Raw genomic sequence first — 18,748 nt, forward strand, 5'->3', positions numbered from 1 at the left:
GAGCTGTTACCTAAGCTACGAACGTAACATCTCTGACTCTATGCAACATAACGGTGTCAGTAAAATTGACTCAACTTATAACCATGTAGCAGCCTCCGGGTCTGCATGTGGAAGTGCCTCGGACTTGCATTCTTCCTCATGACCATTACATTACATTACATTCATTTAGAAGTCTTTTATAAAATGACCCAACTTACAGTCACTTGATTTATCATTCACCCATTCACACACTGATGACAGGCTACCATGCAAGGTGCCACCATCAGACTCTAACAAACATTCATGCAACATCCAGTCCACACCGATGGCAAGCCTTCAGGAGCAACTTGGGGTTAAGTGTCTTGCCCAAGGACACATCGACTGCCCTATCTTTGTGTTGTTATCTGAACCTTCGACCCTCTGATTGGAGAACTACCTTGCTCTGACTACGCCACAGCCGACCAGCAAAGAGAAGTTGTTCGTATAGAAGTCTATGATAAAATGACCCAACTTCTCACTTGATTTATTGTTCTTTCTGCCAGCTAAAGTTGACATAGCCGGTTGACTGCGCCGGCTTTAAGGGCATGCCTCCGTGTATGTCAGTGTAAACACTGTTTGCTTGTCTGCATGTTTGTCATAGTTAGCACTGTTAGCGCTGTCGAGCTTTGCCACACTAAGTCATTGTTAGGCAAACAAAACGCTCCTCATCTCGTACTATGCACCTTGGGAAGTCTGTTTGTCTGTGCTGTTACAACATCAGAAGACTTGAAACTAGACATTAAGACCAAAAATGAATGTTCACAATGTCTACTGAGGTAATACATCGAGTGAGAAGTACGGTCATTTTTCGACTTCTATACAATCGGACATCTTTTTGCAACCGGAGGACTCGCCACCTGATGGACATTAGAAAGTTTAAGACACTTCCACAACCTCCGGTTTACTTTTGTGAACCGGAGGTTGCCCTGTGGCTACCCCAGAAACATTTCTTAATGCACTGTAAGGCGCAGATTATATTTATATATTTTATAACAACTATAACAAAAAACACATGTTTCCTCACCGGTCACATGTCCCTCTTGTATGTCATAGCGGTCCTTGCCTGGGAAATCTCCTGTAACAACATTGCTGTGTGGGCTCTGCAGAGAAAGGACTCCTCTGTAGCTTTTTGACGGGGAGTTTGAGATCGCAGGTAGAGTTTAGTTACAGAGTTAAGTGACCTTTCAACTAGTTTGGATGGATTCGGGCGTTAAGTTTATTTAAATAGGGGAACATCAGCTTTGAAAAGAAGATGGAAACTTTCTTCCTGGAAAGTTAATGAGCATTAGAGGTAGATTGATTTCCAGTATCCTTGGAATCATTAGTGAGTTGTGAAGTGATCGATGAGGTTTTTCAGGTCTCCAATCAGACGAGCGTATGAGAGAAAGGCCCTCTCTGCTTAATGACTCTACCATTGCCCACTTTGTCCTCAGTTTATACTCTGGAAACCGGAGCTCCCTCCGTACCTCTTCTGCCTCTTTTGTTGGCCTCTCACCAGCGTCTGGGAGGCTCCCAGCATAATTAAGGTCATTCACTGCATCCACTGAAGACAAACATGTCAAAGATTATGTTTAAAATGGAAAACCATGAAATCCCAATGTTTCTCCCGACGTGTCTTTGATGGAAAATAAATCTGACACTCCGGGCATCAGATACCTAATTATCATCGAACTCTGATTCAGCTAGATTTAGTCTCATTCGCTCCGAGCCAAGTTTGAAAATTAAACACCCTCAAATGTCAAATGTAAAGTCGATTCATTATGACAAATCAGATTGGATTATGAACTTCAATAACTTCAGGTCTGACACTAATCTAGGTTTAAAGAGCTCTAAACTATGATTCTAAATCATTGTAATTACATAAAATATGATTTTTTAAAAGGTTTAAATTTAAGAATTATGTTTTCACCTAAAAACCTGTGATGCAATAGAACTATAAAAGCTATAAAATGTCAAAAAAGTAATTGTTATTGTAGTAAGAGAGGCTTGTGGGGGGGGAAACGATATAAGCTGAGAAACGTGATTTTAATTGGTTGGTTTTGGATTTAAAGTATTTGACCCGCAAAGAGGGACATCTGATTTATCTTCCCTGGCTGTTTAACAATCGTTAAAGTAGACACGTTCCTGAGAAGGAATACAAGTGTCAATAAGTGGATTCACAGAAAATGAATTGATCATAATCCAATTATTTGAAGTGAAAACAACATATTGGAACAGTTGATTATACAAATACAGCCAGCCAGTGTGAACTTTAATCTGACTCTAAAACAGCTGGTGACAATCAAACCTCACGCTTCACTTCATCTCAGTCTAAAGTCTGACCTGAAGCAAAGCGTTTTTCTTCACACATCTCCACCTGATTGAGCCGTTTGTCTCATCTTGTAAAAATGTTGCCCTGCTATTGCAAAGTGCTGCTTGCATTACTTACTCATGGATGACATAATTATAATAACATACAATATGATCTAATAGTCGATCACCTGCTGAGCTGATTTAGAAATATCCTTTTAGATAAAGTTACCACAGGACAGTTTAAACTAAATCGCCTCCCTCTTCCAATGGAAAGCTATCGCCGTGTGAATTAGCACCACAGCTTGATTTCCCTAAAGCTTTATAGGACTATTATCATATCAAAAAAAATATATAATTTATTCTGACATTAACAAAGCTACTCTTTATTCTGGGAAACCCTGTATAACTTGGTCATGTGGCATGTTTCTGTCTTTAAATTGACAACGGCTGACTGCGGAGTGACTGGCACTTCGATTTTGTGTCATGCAAATTCAGACAAACAAAGGCTGCATTTTTAAAGGTGGCGTTCTCTAAGCCTTTAGAAAGTGACGGACCTTGTCAAGCTGCTGTGACCCTTTTTGTTCATAGTTTCAAAGGAGGCGGCAACTGAATCGGATCATAATAAACACGTACCGCATCCGCTTATTGTTGACCAGCTTATTTTTCTGACTAACTTCTCATTGAAAGACTCGTAAAGTTGTGGATGGAGTTAGGAGATGACAAGGATAAAGTAGAAGATAGAGAGGAGTAAAAGTGGAGGGTGAAAAGAGGTAAAAGCCCTGAAGTTAGGACCATTTTCTGTCTGTGTATTTGTGTGTGTGTGTGTGTGTGTGTGTGTGTGGGGCTGTGAGACGTGGCAGAACGAGGCCTGGCCAACCGGCAGATGTGTTCCATATGTTTCCTGGAGAAAGAGAGAGAGACAGGCAGCTCTCCTCCACCCCACCCGCAGCACAACAAGTCTTCGTTTCAAAAATAAGACAAAAGTTGAGAAGTAAACCCTCCGCGGCGCTACGTCGTTATACCTCGTTTTTCTATGGAAGGAGGATATCAGTTTCAGGTAAAGATGTATCAGAGAAAGAGCAGCTGGCGGGTGTTGGGTTTCTGGGAGTCAGCAGGGAGCTGGCTGCTGTTTGACAGGGGGGGCCTCCCAGGCAGGCTGAGAGGGCAAAGAAAACACACACACACACACACACACACACACACACACACACACACACACACACACACACACACACACGTCACGTTTCACATCGGTTTCATCACATTCATCCTTCCTGTGTGTGTTTTTTTTTAAAAGTGTGAATTGTTTTTGTCAGCGTGGCAAGAACGAAGAACTTTATGTTTCCAGCATCAACGACCAGCACCTCCCTAAATATATGATGATTTATATATAGTATATAAAGACCCAATGTTATGGGTGCCTACATTAACTGGACATCACTTTAATGAAGTATTGATACTCCATTCATCCCAAAGCGCTGAACCTAGAGATCGACCAATTAATCAACGCCCAATTGGACATTTTACAAACTACCACTATCAACTGAACTGTTCTCGATCCTGGCCGATGGCTGCGCCCCCCCCCAGTCACCTTGGGACAAACATCACCGGTATGCATGCTCATACACACAATGAGGGCAACATTTGCAGTCAATATCTTTTTTTCATGTTAATAATTTCAACAACTGTTAAAGACCCCATGAAATGTTATTTGTACTTCGAGACCAGGAGAGGTGGGGAGCGAGCTCGGGCCCCTCTTGCTGTGAGGCGACACCACACCGCCGCGCAGCCCATTTTAGATGTTTATTATCTGATTGTTTGAGATATCATTTCCAGAAAGTAATTCTCCATTTCATGGAAAAACTTTCAACATATTATTCTAGCGATAGGGATAGACAAGGAGTGCAAATACCATGAGGTCCTGTTGTACAGCTTATTTTACAGCAAGCTGACAAGAGGTTTTCAGTTTAAGACTCCCTATTAAAGTTACCACAAATACATAACGCAACACTATTAGCTCTCGATTTTTATCAGTCAATTAATTCCGCAATTGCTTTTTTTCCTGCTCAAACTATCGTTATTATATCGACCTTTAAAAATCCACTATCTGTCGACCTCTAGTTAAACCCACCGATAATTATCACCAACTCCGTGAGTCTTTTAGTGTCTTTCAAACCCATAACATTACAGCTCTACTGTGATAATATGCCAGTGTTGTGTTGACAACTTGTTGTGCTGCCCCAAGTGCACCCCCCAAAAGTCAATAATGCAAGTTTAAAGACTTGTGGGCTAATCCGATGGCACAACCCGAGAAAAATATCAGCTGGGATCACCTTCAGCTGTCCCGCGACCCTCTTAAGGAAAGATGAAAAGAATATTGACCATTTATAAATACACCTCTTTGTTCTTTAACCAATGGCCACAAAACAATAAAGATTACACATAGTGCTTAGAATCCATAAAACCAAACCCAAACTTGTATCAGTAACGGTGCAGCAGCCTTCTAATACTGATTACCAAGTAGTAAAACTAAATGTTGAGCTCAATCTTCTGACTCAAGTTTTACAGCTTTTTATTAATGAATCTGAGCATCGGGGTGAGTCCTGTGTGTCATCTCGTCATTAAAGGAAAGGTTTCAAAAAACGAAGAGGATCTTCTGCCGTTTGGGTTCATTTAGTTTCAAATCATCACTGAGAATGAGTCCTTCCAGTCGTATGGTAAACCTTTCATGTAATGCTACATCGTGGGTTTTCAAATGTTTTATAATGATTAATCAGTTATCAGTTATAACACCCCTGCTTTAAAACAAAAACTTCCTCACAATAATAACTTAACAACATATTCTGATTAAGATACTGTAGAGCAAAATCCGTCATCTGATGAAAACCATGTGATACAATTGCAACCTCTAGAAAAATCTTGTAACTGCACCTTGATTTGGGATTGTTTTGTTATAAATAATTTAGTCAACAATGAAAGTCGTCTCCAGTTAAATATATATTCATTTGTTGTTTTACCACCTGCCTTAAGTGATCTTTTTTCCACTCTTATAAGTAAATTGGGTAAGTTTGTATTTTAGACATTATTCCCTTAACAGTTTTCGGAGGCTTTCGTCAACACTGCCAAACACTTCAGTGGCTCAATCTTTACAAATTAATCTTTTTGTTCAAGATGAAAAAAGCTGCAGTTCATCAAATGTCCACTTGAAAACCCAAAACCACCTACTTTGAGCATCACAACGGCTCTTCAGAAACCTATGGGTGTCTATATTTTATACACACTGTGGTCTAGCTACTAGAGAGTTTCTTATTTTGGAGTTTACGTAGAGTAGACAGACTTGGAGTAAAGTATTGAATAACTGTAGCAAACTTAAGTCAAAATGGCCTCCCAGGAAGCTACAGTTTCTCTACAGTAAATGCTTGGAATCCAAGCCAATCCCTCCCTGGGAGTCTTCAGTCCTCCAGATAAACATCCAGACCTCCACTGACTCCAGGAGGACTACCGTTAACTCTTTAGTGTGCAGTGACACCTGCTGGTGGATAAAGGAACAGCTCCACTGGTCTTTACTTCTACCAGGGAAACCACCACTGGTCCCAGTAACGGTATTAATGCCGGAGTAAGAGTTTTGTTGGTCTAAACCGGTTAAACATGATTTTTTACTTACAATGGGAAGACACTGGCAAAACTTATAGCATTTCAAAATGAACTAAACAAGAAAATCCTCATGACAAATATTACAAATATTGATTACTTATTGATTATTTTGACACTCCGCTAAAAAAGGTTTTATTTGTTTGTTGATATCAGCTTCTACATCTTGTTGCTTTTCTATATCATTACTCGGGTTGTAATGGTATGAGATTTTCACAGTACGATAACTTTCTCAGAAAATATCAGGGCTTTAGGTATTAAACCATTATTAAAATTGTATTAATATTATCAGTTACAAAGACCCTTAAAGGAATGAGAACATAATTATAATAAACAAACATTTAACTATCATATGTTTTTAACTAAAGCATATTAGTTTACATTTTAGCAGCATTTTATCATGTTTAATGCTACTAAATGAAAAATAACATCAGCTGTGAGCTTTTGAAATATTGTCCTATGATAATTAACAACTAAAATATACTGTTGGTTCGTAACAGGGCAGCCAGACTTCTCCTGTCTGTAACTTTAACCCACACAGGAACTTTTGGTTTTAGACTGTTGGTTGGACAGTACCAGGTATTTGAGCAATTAATCATGGGCTCTGAGAACTTATATAACTTATATAACTTATAGATGACTATTGATGACTACGTTGTTTGTAACCAATAATCTATAAAACCGTGCAGCTCCTCTAAGAATATAAATCACATGTGAATCTTTCTATTTAGAGTTGTTTGAAAACTATTTGCCTTTTTAAAATCAGTTCATGCAATGTCTGTTAACTCTATATTGTTGACTATTCCTAATCTTCAGTAATCAACCTTTTTAGTTTCTTCTTCTACATATATATATTACAAACAAGTACGTTGCCCATTGGTCTTTGAAGATAACTTTATTTTATCCAAGCTTTGTCTCACATGTTGAGTCAAATTTGTTCATATAGCCTGAAATCACAAAATATGACAATAATTGCTCAAAATAACAAAATCAAATGTTAACTTTCCAACTCAAACCCACTTTCATTTTGACAAAAAGTAACAACATACATGGGGAGGTGTTCCAGGTTAATTTAAAGGTATCCTAAATAAATATAGCACCATCTGAGAGGAGAGAGCAGAAAACAGAAACATGTTTGTATTTTCAATTCTAACTGTAGTTCACTGGTTGCTATAGTTCATTAAAACAAAGTCACGTTTTGAGTTTAGGACAATGTATGATCCAGTCTGACAATTAGTTTACAGCTCCTTAATAAAAACAATACAGACATGCAGTAAGATAATATAAAACAACCACATAAAGACAGACGTGGGCCTTCAAAGTGACTTATTGCACCAAATAATGCCAGCGTCATTCATTGACTGTACAGACTTCTGCTGGAAGAGAAATGTGTTTACAGGAAAGTGTTTTTTAGGCTGCTATTAAGTTACATTTCTGGCCATATAGTGACTCTTTTATGATTATTAGCATGTTTAAACTTAAAAAAAGGCATAAATATAATATGTAAGAAATGGCAAAAGAGGGAAAAACTATTTAGTTTGTTCTTGTTTCGAAGAAAACTTAAACTTAGAAAGGTTCCTACTCAATATCTAGATAACTAGAAGGATGTCATTCTATAATGAAGCATGTCATTTTACTCAAAAAGTGACCAGAGGGAGGCGCTATATTCCTGGGAAAGTTTACACAGCAAAAGCTAAAGACAACCTCACAGAATGTACCTGCAACAGAGCACTTCTGTTGAATTTTACTATGATCTACAGATGTTCATGCTATTATGTCCTCCCACTTTCTTTTTAGCACAAACAACCTGACTTCAGTTTTTCAGTTTTTTTTTAGTTTTTTTTGTACCAGCATTCAACAACATGTGCTACACTTTCTAGTATACATAAATATACTGTAATTTCTTTAATATCCTGAACACTTTACAAATCCAGTTTCATCTTGCTTTATCTATCAGAATAGTTTTCAGCTCCTTCCTTATACTGTAATGATGATATTGGCAGTTATTCGGTTTCTGATCCGCGTCGTTTCCGCTCTCTACTTCCTGAAGTTTCCGAGCTGAACGCCCCTCCGTCCGGTCACGCAGCGAAAGGTGGCCGGCTGGATGTCCCAGTATTTAACGGGGTTGGCGAACAGACTGATGCCTGTGTACAGGTTCTTCCTCTCACTGGTGTTGATGGGACAGAAGTCGTTGACTCCCACGCTGCTGATTTTGTTGCCATGGAGATAAATCACCTAAACAGACAGAGAGGAATTCTTTCAATCAGTCATTGTTCTGCTTTGTCCGTAAACAACCATGCTTTGGGAGTTCTGTTTTAATAGCAGTAGCTGCGTAACTGCTACTGTGGAAACTCAGGATCACAACCTTTAGACCAGGAAAGAGGGAAGTTGGAAAGTTGGGCATCATTTTTGAGTCCAGACTGCTTAGTTGAAGGAAACTGATGTATTTGAGATGGCTAACAACTTGACTGTTCCCTTCCATTACTCATGTAAAAACAGCGCAGTATGAGTTGCACATCAAATATTTTAAAAGGACACTTTATTTTTTCGATTGGTGCAGCATCTGCTATTTTCACAGCAGCCATTTTTAAATGTCATTGCAGGGTAAACACAGATGTAATTAATCATTTTAATTATAGTTCATTTAGGTATTGTGCATCCTGGCTCTGTAGAAACCAAATAGAAGGAGGCCATGATGGATTTTTATCAGTTACACCTGTGTTTACTTTGGCTCAGTCTTAGAAAACCAAAGGGTCTTGGAGTAAAAACAGCTTCTCTTCTGCAGTGAGATGAAGATTGATTAAGAGGAGTCAATTAAGGTGTTTCAGTCATGTGATCACGATGCCTCGCTGAGGAGTTTCGGACATATACATTGGGAAACTAGGGATGCTCTGGGGTGAGCTGGAGGACGTGGCCATGGAGAAGGAGCCCTGCTCTGCTACACCCAACAGGCTTAGTTAAATGCACTTCAGTCTACGGACACTGATCAGAGAGTCCGTGTCTCACCTGGAGGTAGCGCAGGGAGTTGAGGCTGGGTGGGACCCTCTTCAGACGGTTGTTGTCCAGGTGGATCTCTCGGACGCTCGGGATGTTGGCCAAGCTGCCATTTTCTACATACTTGATCTGGTTAAAACCGAGTCCTAGCCTGCAAAAATGGCAAAAGATAGTGGACAGGAACACTATCAGCACTTGGAATACAACTCATCAACTCTACAAAAATATAAGTGACAAAAAAATGATTTATACATACATTTTACAAACATGACTATATTTAAAGTTCACATTGTAACTTCCACATAAACAGAGCAACCGCATGGTGACTGAGATGAAAGTGAACTTGTGATTTAGCAGTTTAAAGGACACACATAATGTTGTAATAAATCCTTAATAATGTACAAAAAACTCAAAGTGAAGTTTTGAAGAACAAATTTAATTTGACACGAGTCACCTTTGCAGGTTTCTATATCTGATGAAGTCTTCTATTTCCACCTTAGCGATCTTGTTGTAGTCCAGGCTCAGCTCTGTGATGGAGGACGGGAGGTCTGGGAGATACAAAACAAACCAAAGGTTCAAATGTAAAAAGTTGAATAAACATTAATAACTTGATTGCTTGCTGACATTAGCAGTGTTTGCCTCATTTAGTTGTACACTTCAGGTCCAGAGTCGTGATACTGTAGGCTGTGGACTGGAGGTGAAAGAAGAGTTTACCATTGATTTGTTGAAATAAACACAACATGAGGTGAGTGATATTCTACCTTTCGGCACAGCAGTCAGTTTGGCCTCTGCTATACCGATGTACAGGGTGGACAGGCCGTTAAAAGCTCCCAGTCCAATCCCACTGTTGGCTATCGGGTTGGCGCCAAGCTCTGTTAAGACAAGCAAAAAACATCTGGTTTAGTTATTAAAAATCCATAATTCATCTCCTTATTACAGTTAAGAGAGAGAGAAAAGTCTGCAGTTTACTATTCATACCAAATACTACAATGTAGCAGTTTATTCAGTACTTCTCTCTGGTTGAAGAATTATGAAATTAATGGAACAATTAACTGCTGCAGCGTTTGCCTGCAGACCTCTCGTTGGCAAAGGATAGGACATTTTTGCCCTATGAGAACATTGATTATTGCTAATCTAATATGGGATTGAAACCAGGTCTTACCCAGCACATGGAGTTTCCTCAGGCCCTTAAATGCATCCTTCTGGATCTTGGTGATCTTGTTTTCATGGAAGCGGATCTCGATGACGTTGGGGGGCAGGTTTGCGGGGATCTCAGTCAGCAGGTTGTAGGAGAGGTACAGCAGTCTGAGATGGTCCATGTTTCTGAAGGCCTTGGGGTGAATCTTGGAGATCCTGTTGTTGACTAGAAACAGGCCCTGATGTGGAGAAATGATTCAGAATAAAACAAACCATATTTCAAAGTTAAGAAAGGAATTTTCTAAGGTTATGTGATCAACATTCGGCCTGTGCACGGCAAGACGGAGAATAAAAGGTTTGTTTGACATTTTTAACAAAAAGAAAATACCTAGTCATTATTAACAAATACTTATGCAGAAATATATTTTTTTGCTTCTAACATACTTTGGTTTCCTTATTTTGTACTGTACTTCAATAATACGATTCAAAACTAAAACTCTAAGATTTATTTAAAACTAGAATCAATGAACAGAATCAAAATTGATCAAATGTAAAGGGGACATATTGTATTTGGGGTTTCTACTAGAAAGTGTTCACATTTAAAAAAAGAAAATACATCATTTTTCTGTCTGAATATGCCTGTTATCACTACTCTGTCTGAAACGCTCAGTTTTTCTCAGTCTTTTCAAGCCCCAGTCTGCTCTGATTAGCTTGCGAGAAAGATATGGTGAACCTTTTCAAGGGTTGTTCTCAAGCTGTCGGTCAAGACACTAAGATGTTGGCGGTATATTCTAATGAACGTGCATGGAACGATCTGAGAGGCTTTTTGAATCACATGTTTTCTGATTGGGTTGTCTTATTCCACAGATGTGGATTGGTAGGAGCTCCAGATACCCAAATGTATGTGCACAAGCACATATGTCCCCTTTTAACACAAGCAACCATAGTTAGGTTCAGGCGAGCTCCACCATTCATTCCCTTGATGACAAGCCATTGTATTAGCACAACACTGCAGACTGTTCTCACTTTGTTTGCTTTGAGTATCTTGAGTTTTGGGGCCTTAATGTGGTTTATTCCCAACTGGGAGAACATCAGCGAGATCAAAGACAAAACCCCTCTAACGTACAGAGGGACTGTAATCTCATGAGGCTGCAGGCTACATTTGGACTGAATCAGTGAGCTGTTTATTCCTATCTGGTAACTTTAAAAGCTACAAGATGATATTATCGTTCACTTTTACCTCGAGTCTGATGTGGGTCATTTAAAGTTCTCCACCAATCTAAGCATTGATGGAAGTAGTAGCAGGAAGTCATTGGTTAAACACTTGGTCTGATCTGATGTCATGCTCTGGAAGTATTTACATGTGTGCATTTTTAGTAGAGCAAACTGTGGATGTGAACAAGCTGTGTTCTTTTCTGAGATGTCTGCTGATTTTGTTGTTGATTTTGGGTCGGGAGATGCAAATGTTGGGCGTAGAAAAACAAACGGAATAATTGCAATTCTTATCTACTTTGGTTCTGAATCAATTCACAGATGTTTAGGAGGAAATAAATGGACATAGACCGCATATGGCTTTTGTTTCATGTGCTACAAAGGCAAGGTGGCGTTTCAAGTGTATTTTCTTTTGTTTTACATGCTTAATAACAGTGAGTGTGTGTTGGGCTCCACTACACTCGATTTCTTTTTCTAAATCATGCGACAACTTCTGGTTCGGAAAAGTGAAGCCAATGCTGAAGTTCCTTAGACTTGCATTCTCTCCACTGGCCAGCAGGGGGCTACTCCTCTGGTTGTATAGAAGTCTATGAGAAAATGACTCTACTTCAGTTCTTACTTGATTTATTCCCTCAGTAAACATTGTAAACATGAGTTTATGGTCTCAATCTCTAGTTTCAAGTCTTCTTCAATACAGCATGATGTTCATTTAGTAAATTATGGTCCCTTTAGAGTCAAATAGAAGATAATGCAGGGTATGCTTTAGGGCGGGGGTACACAGTGATTGACAGGTCGCTGCCACTGCGTTGTCGGGTCGGAGAGTTGTCCATGTTTTCGTCTAACAACTTTAACACTGTCACGTGTGTTTTCAGTTAATTAAACATTATTTTAACCATTTTGGTCGCCTGAAATTCTAGTATTCAGTGTTTCGTGTTACTTCTGGTAGCAAAAGGCCAAGATGGCGATGGCCAAAAACCAAGATGCTGAACTTATATACAGTCTCTGGTCTGAATGCATCCTGTGTAGACAATGACAGAGTATTGAAACTGCTGCTCTGCAGATGTGCTAATATCACTAAACAGGCTCATTAGACACTGTGTTGTTCTTGTTGTTAACAACAAAATCAAATGTTTCACATGAATCCATCTTTTTTTCTTAAGATTCTTAAGAAGCCAATCTCTCAGGTCACATCTTCAACTAGCCACATCTTGTCACATGGTACATGGTACGATTTCCTTGGTGGTTTTGAATTGGTTAAATTTTGAGTCCAGATGCAGCAAATGAGACCAAACTGAACTGTGCTGATGTGTTTTCACCCTCTGCTCGTCAGATGTGTATGGAACGGAACTGGATGGATGATTCAACCTCCAGTTCTTTAACTTCAGACATCCTGTTGTTTGTGTCTGTTTAATGTTAAACAGAAAGGGGGTGTGGTGTTCATGACTGTTTGTGGGATAAAGCAGTTCCTCTTACATAAAGCTTGTTGAGGCCTTTAAAGTCGTTCTCCTTGATCTCAGTGATGTCGTTGTTTTGGAGGTCTAGTATCACGGTGTCTTCAGGAATCTTCTCAGGAACAGAGATATGACCTGTTGGCAGGAACACAAACGCCTCATGAAGTTGGATCAAAAGTGAAGGAAAAATCAGAGCTCATGCAGCATCAACGTTTGCATGTAAAATACTGAGATGCACAAGAGAAGAAGTCATTGTGGTCTCCATGACTCAGACTCTGACTCTGATCTGCAAGCCGCATCAAACAATCAGCGGTTTCTAACTTTCATCTCATCTCTTTGTGACAGAAAACTGTTTAATAGTCTCGTAGCTGAGTATGTGATTATTTACATGAAGTCTATTAAGAGTTTTTTGCAGTATTAAAAGACAAACTTACACATTATTGGTTAAAGTTTGTTCCTTTCACGGTATATGTAGACGAGAAGAAAAATATAAAACAACAAATTGACACTGATAATCTTAAATGGTGAACTTCATTGTTTCTAATTAAGTAAAAGAACAAACCTTTATATCAATATCCATGAACACTGTTTACAGTAACGTGTATCCAGATGTGTTCATACTGCGTGTGTTCTCACTAGGGGTGTCTTGATGTGCAGGTATTGGTGATAATCTTGATATTTAAAAAATGTAATATTTATATAATGTTAATAATAGCCATATGATAATATTGTGTAAATAATCCAGTGCCTCTTAAATCATTGCGTGTGTATATATATATACTTTGTTAACCATTTTCCATTAAATAGACCACACAAACACAAAACTAAGCTAAATTTGACAGATAGCGTTATTCATTTTCTCCAAAATCTTCTAAAGATATCTGGATAATAACGTTTTCGTGAGTTCTTTTGGCCACGGTGAAGTGTCGGCCGTTGATCTCACCCTGGTCGGAGCACTGCACCACTCTGGGTGAACAAATGCAGTCAGTCGGACAGTTGTCGCCATAATCATCATCGTCGTCATCATTGTCTTCATCATTGTCGTCGTCATCATCATCTTCATCGCTCGCATCAGCCATCATGACGTCATAGTTTCTCATGAACTCCATGACATTGAGTGACTGGTAGGGTTTGGCGTTGCCTAGCGCCAGCAGGCAAAGCAGGAGGAGGACCCTCATGTTTTCTATCAGAAGGAGGAGGAGCTGTGGGAGAAGACAGAGGAGAGGTCAGCTCTGAAACTAACAGAAAGGACTAGACTGTGATGTCATCATGGCACTGAGGAAATAACCTGTTCAAGCAGTGAAATGCTTTTTGTTCATTTTAGTTTTTCCCTGCAGAACACAACAGAGATGGAGAACCACGTTGTTTACCTCAGTTGACATTGTCCACATGAATGAGCCTCTGTTATGGTATTTACAAGTATAGCTTCACCAGTTGTCACTTGTGATGGCACTTTTTAGAAAGTGGAAGTTGGTCAACTGTCTGAAATCTCTCCGTCTCTCTCAGGATGTCTTTGAAATGCAATCAGGAAACAACTAACTCCACACTATGTTTGAAAAAGAGAACAAGGAGAAATTTCACAGCATCTATTTTCTGTCTGTTTTAAGCCCGTCAGTGATGAGCATCGTTTTCAAAGGTCTCTACTGGTACAAATTAAAGCAGGAATACAACAGGAACTGACCCGATTGGACTGGATTTAATTTGGACCCAAACCGACTTGAGTTTGGAGTTGGTCTCAGTTAATAGGAGCCAAGTGAAGCCATCTTTAACGTGCATTTAAATGCAGCTTCACATGAACATCAGTTGCTGTATGTTTGAGAGAAGAGGTGCCCAACTACCTCAAGGTGTCCTGTTTATAAGATGAATACTAATGAATTACTTGGGAATTATTAAGATTGAAAAGAAGAAAAATCACTTTTTTCCCCTGATGTTTGCTTTAAATACAGTCTAAAGTCCTTCCTAAGTTCTTAATAACAAAATTCAAATTGGTGATTTACTTTCACCATTTTAACATTTCATTTAAATGTTTATTGGGATTAGATCTCAGCTGTTTCCCTCTTACTACAACCAAGAAACCTCAACTCCTTCTCTGTGTGCTTCAGCTCATTTAAGCCCTTAAAGCTCTCATTTTACGCCTTTCATTGTTCTTTCTCTTCATGCTCCTTCTGCTGCTCCTTTGTGTAAAATAAGGCCCGCAATCAGTGTTGGGGACTAGTGAACTGCATGTTATTAAACTAGTAGTTTAACTACATTTTGCAGTAGCTTGTTGGTAGTTCAACTACATTCATATTTGTCATTCAAGGGGTCGAATTACTTTTTTGACCTTTCACCTTTGTTTAGTGCCTTCATGTCCAAAGAGTCAGGCATCGTACAAGTCAGATGTTAAAACAACAGGCCTATTTATTTTGATCTGTGTCACTGCAAGGGTCTACTAATGTGCAAGTTTATTTTTGTTTGAATTTAGCTCAATTGAGTGTTGTTTTATTTTGACATGTGACCTTTTTTTATTATATTTTGGATATATTTTCGTATCACATGCATACTGTCAATTTCATCATTGGTTTGAACAACTTTTTCTCCGTGGCTTCAGATAACCAAAACTAGATTTCAACCGAGGGTAGCTTTGCTCTCGTTCAACTTCTTCCAGTCTGAAGTCATCAATCAATACAGCTCACCATCAGCTTTTCAACAGCCAGCAATCCCAACACAATATCTTCATCCTCTAGTTATTATTGATATAATCAGTATTTAAATGTGAGTGGAGATGGATCTGATTTAAATAACTGAAAACTTGTTTTGTATGTGAAATTGCAGTTTGGAAAATAACCAGTAAGTAAATATAGTGAAGTAAAAAGTACAATATTCTTCATTGTGTCGGACTAAAGTGGTCACTGATTGTATTAAGTGCTTTATAGTAGCTTTATACAGCCAAAACTGTATAAAGCTGCAGTAACCGTTATCCTCCACAGTCACCGACAGTATTGTTTCCTCAGATCCACCACTTGTTTCAGTTTTACAGCCCTCACATTAACCTGATTTAAGGAATGTATTACTAAAACAGTGCGTGATGAGAGGACACGCAGAGTTCCTTCAGGGATCGCTTTCAATGAGCGCTGCTGTTTTTTCTATCAGTGTTTCCACGAAGCTCCAAAAACCTCCACTGGAAATGAGCTCCTGCAGCCAACATAAATGTTTCTCAGCTCTCACCTATTCGGGATCTGTGCTGATTCACAAAATGATTTCGACATTTTTCCTCCATTACACATTCGCATAAACAGCAGAGAGAGGCCGAGGTCGCCTGGTTGGTTTTCATGCTTCAAGTAATCTTCAAACCTTCAGTCGTCCCACAAATATGTGGTGGTGGTCGAGCATCCTGCTGCAACAGCACATACCGCTCAGCAGCGTAGACCCTTCCTCTGCACCCAGACTCTTTTGTTCCTCATGTGCACATTTTGCACAAATGAGGCTGTTTGCTTGATGTGTGTTTTGCAACTAAACTTGGTGGGTTTTCTCTTGAACAACTTGGCAGAAATTTGGAGATATTTATTTAGTTTATTGTGTTTTCCTGTCGTCTACTCAAACAAGCCTTTAGAACAGTTCCAGTAAACCTGAATTCCCTCCAGTCAGACTGGTAAAGTTAAAGTCCTTTTGTTTACAGTCTGAATTATAATCAGTTCTCTGGAGGCTTTTACATTTGATAAAACATACAAAACCAGAGGGTCCTTAGCCAGCCTTTATCCCTTCCGATCCCTGCAGTCTCCATCATGACTCACATGCAGTGTATGTCCCTACCACTTGTGGTTGTAGCTGTGGATAACCTTTTAATATTGGTGTAATAGTTAAATCTATAAAATGTTAGATATTAGGGAAAAATGTCCATCCCAGTTAAATGAAGCTGAAGTCAAAATTTCTTGCTTTTGTCCTCTGGAACCAGAGAAAATTTGGCATATCAAAAAATATATTCTTAAATATACATATATACATTTTTATAAATGACAATTACTGCTAGCTAATTTTCTGTGGATCACCTAATGGACTTTTTTTCAGCTCTTTCACACTATGACTTTGGAAATTTGAGGTGATTAAGACAGATTTCCTGCATTTGTTTGTTGTATTTACAATTTGTAATGCACTGTTCTCCATAATCTCCAAAATGACTTTGCGTTACTGTCAAATGAGAGCTACTTGAATTTAAAAACCCCAGAAAAGTAACACATAAAAGTAACACATAAAAGACCCCAGCATTCAATATAAAACCCACCATTAGACATCAACTTCCCCTTCAAATGTTGTATTATGTAGTTCACTTTAAAGATGATGATCCACAGACTTCCACATGCCTGTAAACTGATCCTGTGGTCTAAAGTTTGCATGCAAATCAAACTCACTCAGAAATAAGTGCCTTTGAAATATTCTCTATTAAAATACATGTTTTTTTCCTACAATACAAACAAAGATCAGCTGATAAAATTTACATTTTCAGACTTAAATTTGCATCCTCGTCCTCCTGTGGCTCCTCAGAAACGCAAGAGAAGTAAACTGACCTAAACACCTCAGAGATGCTGCATTCTCTGAAAATAACATACCAGATTGACTAGTTAAAGACTTAAAAAGATGAGTTTTTTGTGTTGTTTTTGTTAATAAATAATGGGTGTGTCCTACCTCAGCCGTCAGGTGTGTTTGTGTCCTGGTTTAAACCCCCACAGTGAGCAGAGCAGCAGCAGGGTCCAGCTGGAGGGCTGAGAGTTGGATCCTCAGTCAATACATTCCCAGTGAACAGAGAACAGCATCACCCTCTCTCTCCAGAAAACTGCCCCCAGAACACCCCCACCGACGGAAAACCACCGCTGTTAGGGTGAGAGGTTGAGTTTCAGTTAAGAGCTGTTGACTCTGTCAGCGATCAGACCGTCTGTACGTCTCGGGGACGACATTTAAAAAGTCTTTGTTGGGACTTTGTCATGTGCTTTTCATCAGGAGCTTTGAAGCGATGCCAAGATCGTTAGCGTCAGACTCCTGACTCCTCAAGTCTCTATGTAGAACGAAATACCGGTCGGTCTGTCACCTCCTCTGCCTTCACTGCCGGCTGCCATATAAAATATTTCACATCAACGTGAATGGTTCCTACACTATGGCCTGTTGACACTGGGATAAATAAGGACAGTGGCTTTGTACAGCTGCTGTAGCTGTTTGGGTTTCCTCAGTGAAACATCATTCATCAGGACGGAGGTGAGCTGTTCCTGTCGGGGATTTTTTAGGATGAATGCCATCTGAATTTCTTCATCTGGCTGCTTCATAGTAACTGACTTCCATAAAACAAAGAGCAGAGGCTGCCTTGTTGGGTCTACTAATGTGCAAGTTTATTGACCAACAGTGCATTTAAAAAAAAAAAAAAGGATGCACAATCAATCAAAATGTTATTGAAATTGCAAGAGTCGCAATATTTGTTGAAAGTCAAAATACCAGTTTAGATTCAATATTATCATGCTGCAGAAATGTCCTACCCAACACACCATATTCTACAGATTAAAGAAAACATGTTTGGTGCAGATCCCCGCAATAATCACATCATACTCACTTTAATATGTTTATCAAAGAAAATGAGAAAGGTAGATTAAAAGTTATCAGTTCACAAATCATTTCCCATTTGCAATATCAGTCAAAATATTCACAATTTGATATTTTTTCAAAACCGTTCAGCATTGACTTTGATAAGTATCTGAATTACAGCAGGAGGAGGATGTTTGAGATGTGGTGATGTCTTTCATCAGGCAGCACTAGATCTTGATGGTAAACAGATAAAGATGTTGAACCAGCCCCTTTTAACATGTTCCCTAAAAATGATGATGCTAAAATATATTCAGAGTTGAAATCTCAACATACAAAGACGCTGCAACATTTTCTTAAAGCGTTCAATCCAAGTTAAATGAGCCCATTTCCCCATGCACCTCATCACTATACGTAAATGTTCTGGTAATAGTGCATGTCGTCCCTAT

General features: G+C 39.0%; 2 protein-coding genes across 2 annotated transcripts in view; one reads left to right on the top strand and one right to left on the bottom strand.

Moving 5' to 3' along the window:
• Positions 1-18,748, top strand: part of cenpp (centromere protein P) — an 85,794-nt gene that overhangs the window by 37,732 nt on the left and 29,314 nt on the right. The window lies entirely within an intron of this gene.
• Positions 7,999-17,468, bottom strand: aspn (asporin (LRR class 1)). The gene is made up of 8 exons (XM_054616819.1): positions 17,418-17,468; positions 13,699-13,957; positions 12,778-12,890; positions 10,118-10,331; positions 9,717-9,827; positions 9,410-9,503; positions 8,968-9,106; positions 7,999-8,196 (listed from the first exon to the last, which is right to left on the bottom strand). Exons 2-8 carry the CDS (start codon positions 13,931-13,933, stop codon positions 7,999-8,001), a joined length of 1,104 nt encoding a protein of 367 aa, XP_054472794.1. The 5' UTR covers positions 13,934-13,957; positions 17,418-17,468.

This window comes from Anoplopoma fimbria, chromosome 17 (assembly GCF_027596085.1).
Source record: "Anoplopoma fimbria isolate UVic2021 breed Golden Eagle Sablefish chromosome 17, Afim_UVic_2022, whole genome shotgun sequence".
In the NCBI taxonomy this organism is placed as follows: Eukaryota; Metazoa; Chordata; class Actinopteri; order Perciformes; family Anoplopomatidae; genus Anoplopoma; species Anoplopoma fimbria.

What these genes read in the sequence shown, in the direction of transcription:
- aspn (XM_054616819.1), bottom strand. Translation starts at nt 13,933, where the DNA reads ATGAGGGTCCTCCTCCTGCTTTGCCTGCTGGCGCTAGGCAACGCCAAA. An exon ending in GAGGAAACTCCATGTGCTGG is followed by an intron (nt 9,828 to 10,117) that starts GTAAGACCTGGT and finishes TTGTCTTAACAG; the next exon opens with AGCTTGGCGCCAACCCGATA. An exon ending in ACTCCCTGCGCTACCTCCAG is followed by an intron (nt 8,197 to 8,967) that starts GTGAGACACGGA and finishes CTGTCTGTTTAG; the next exon opens with GTGATTTATCTCCATGGCAA.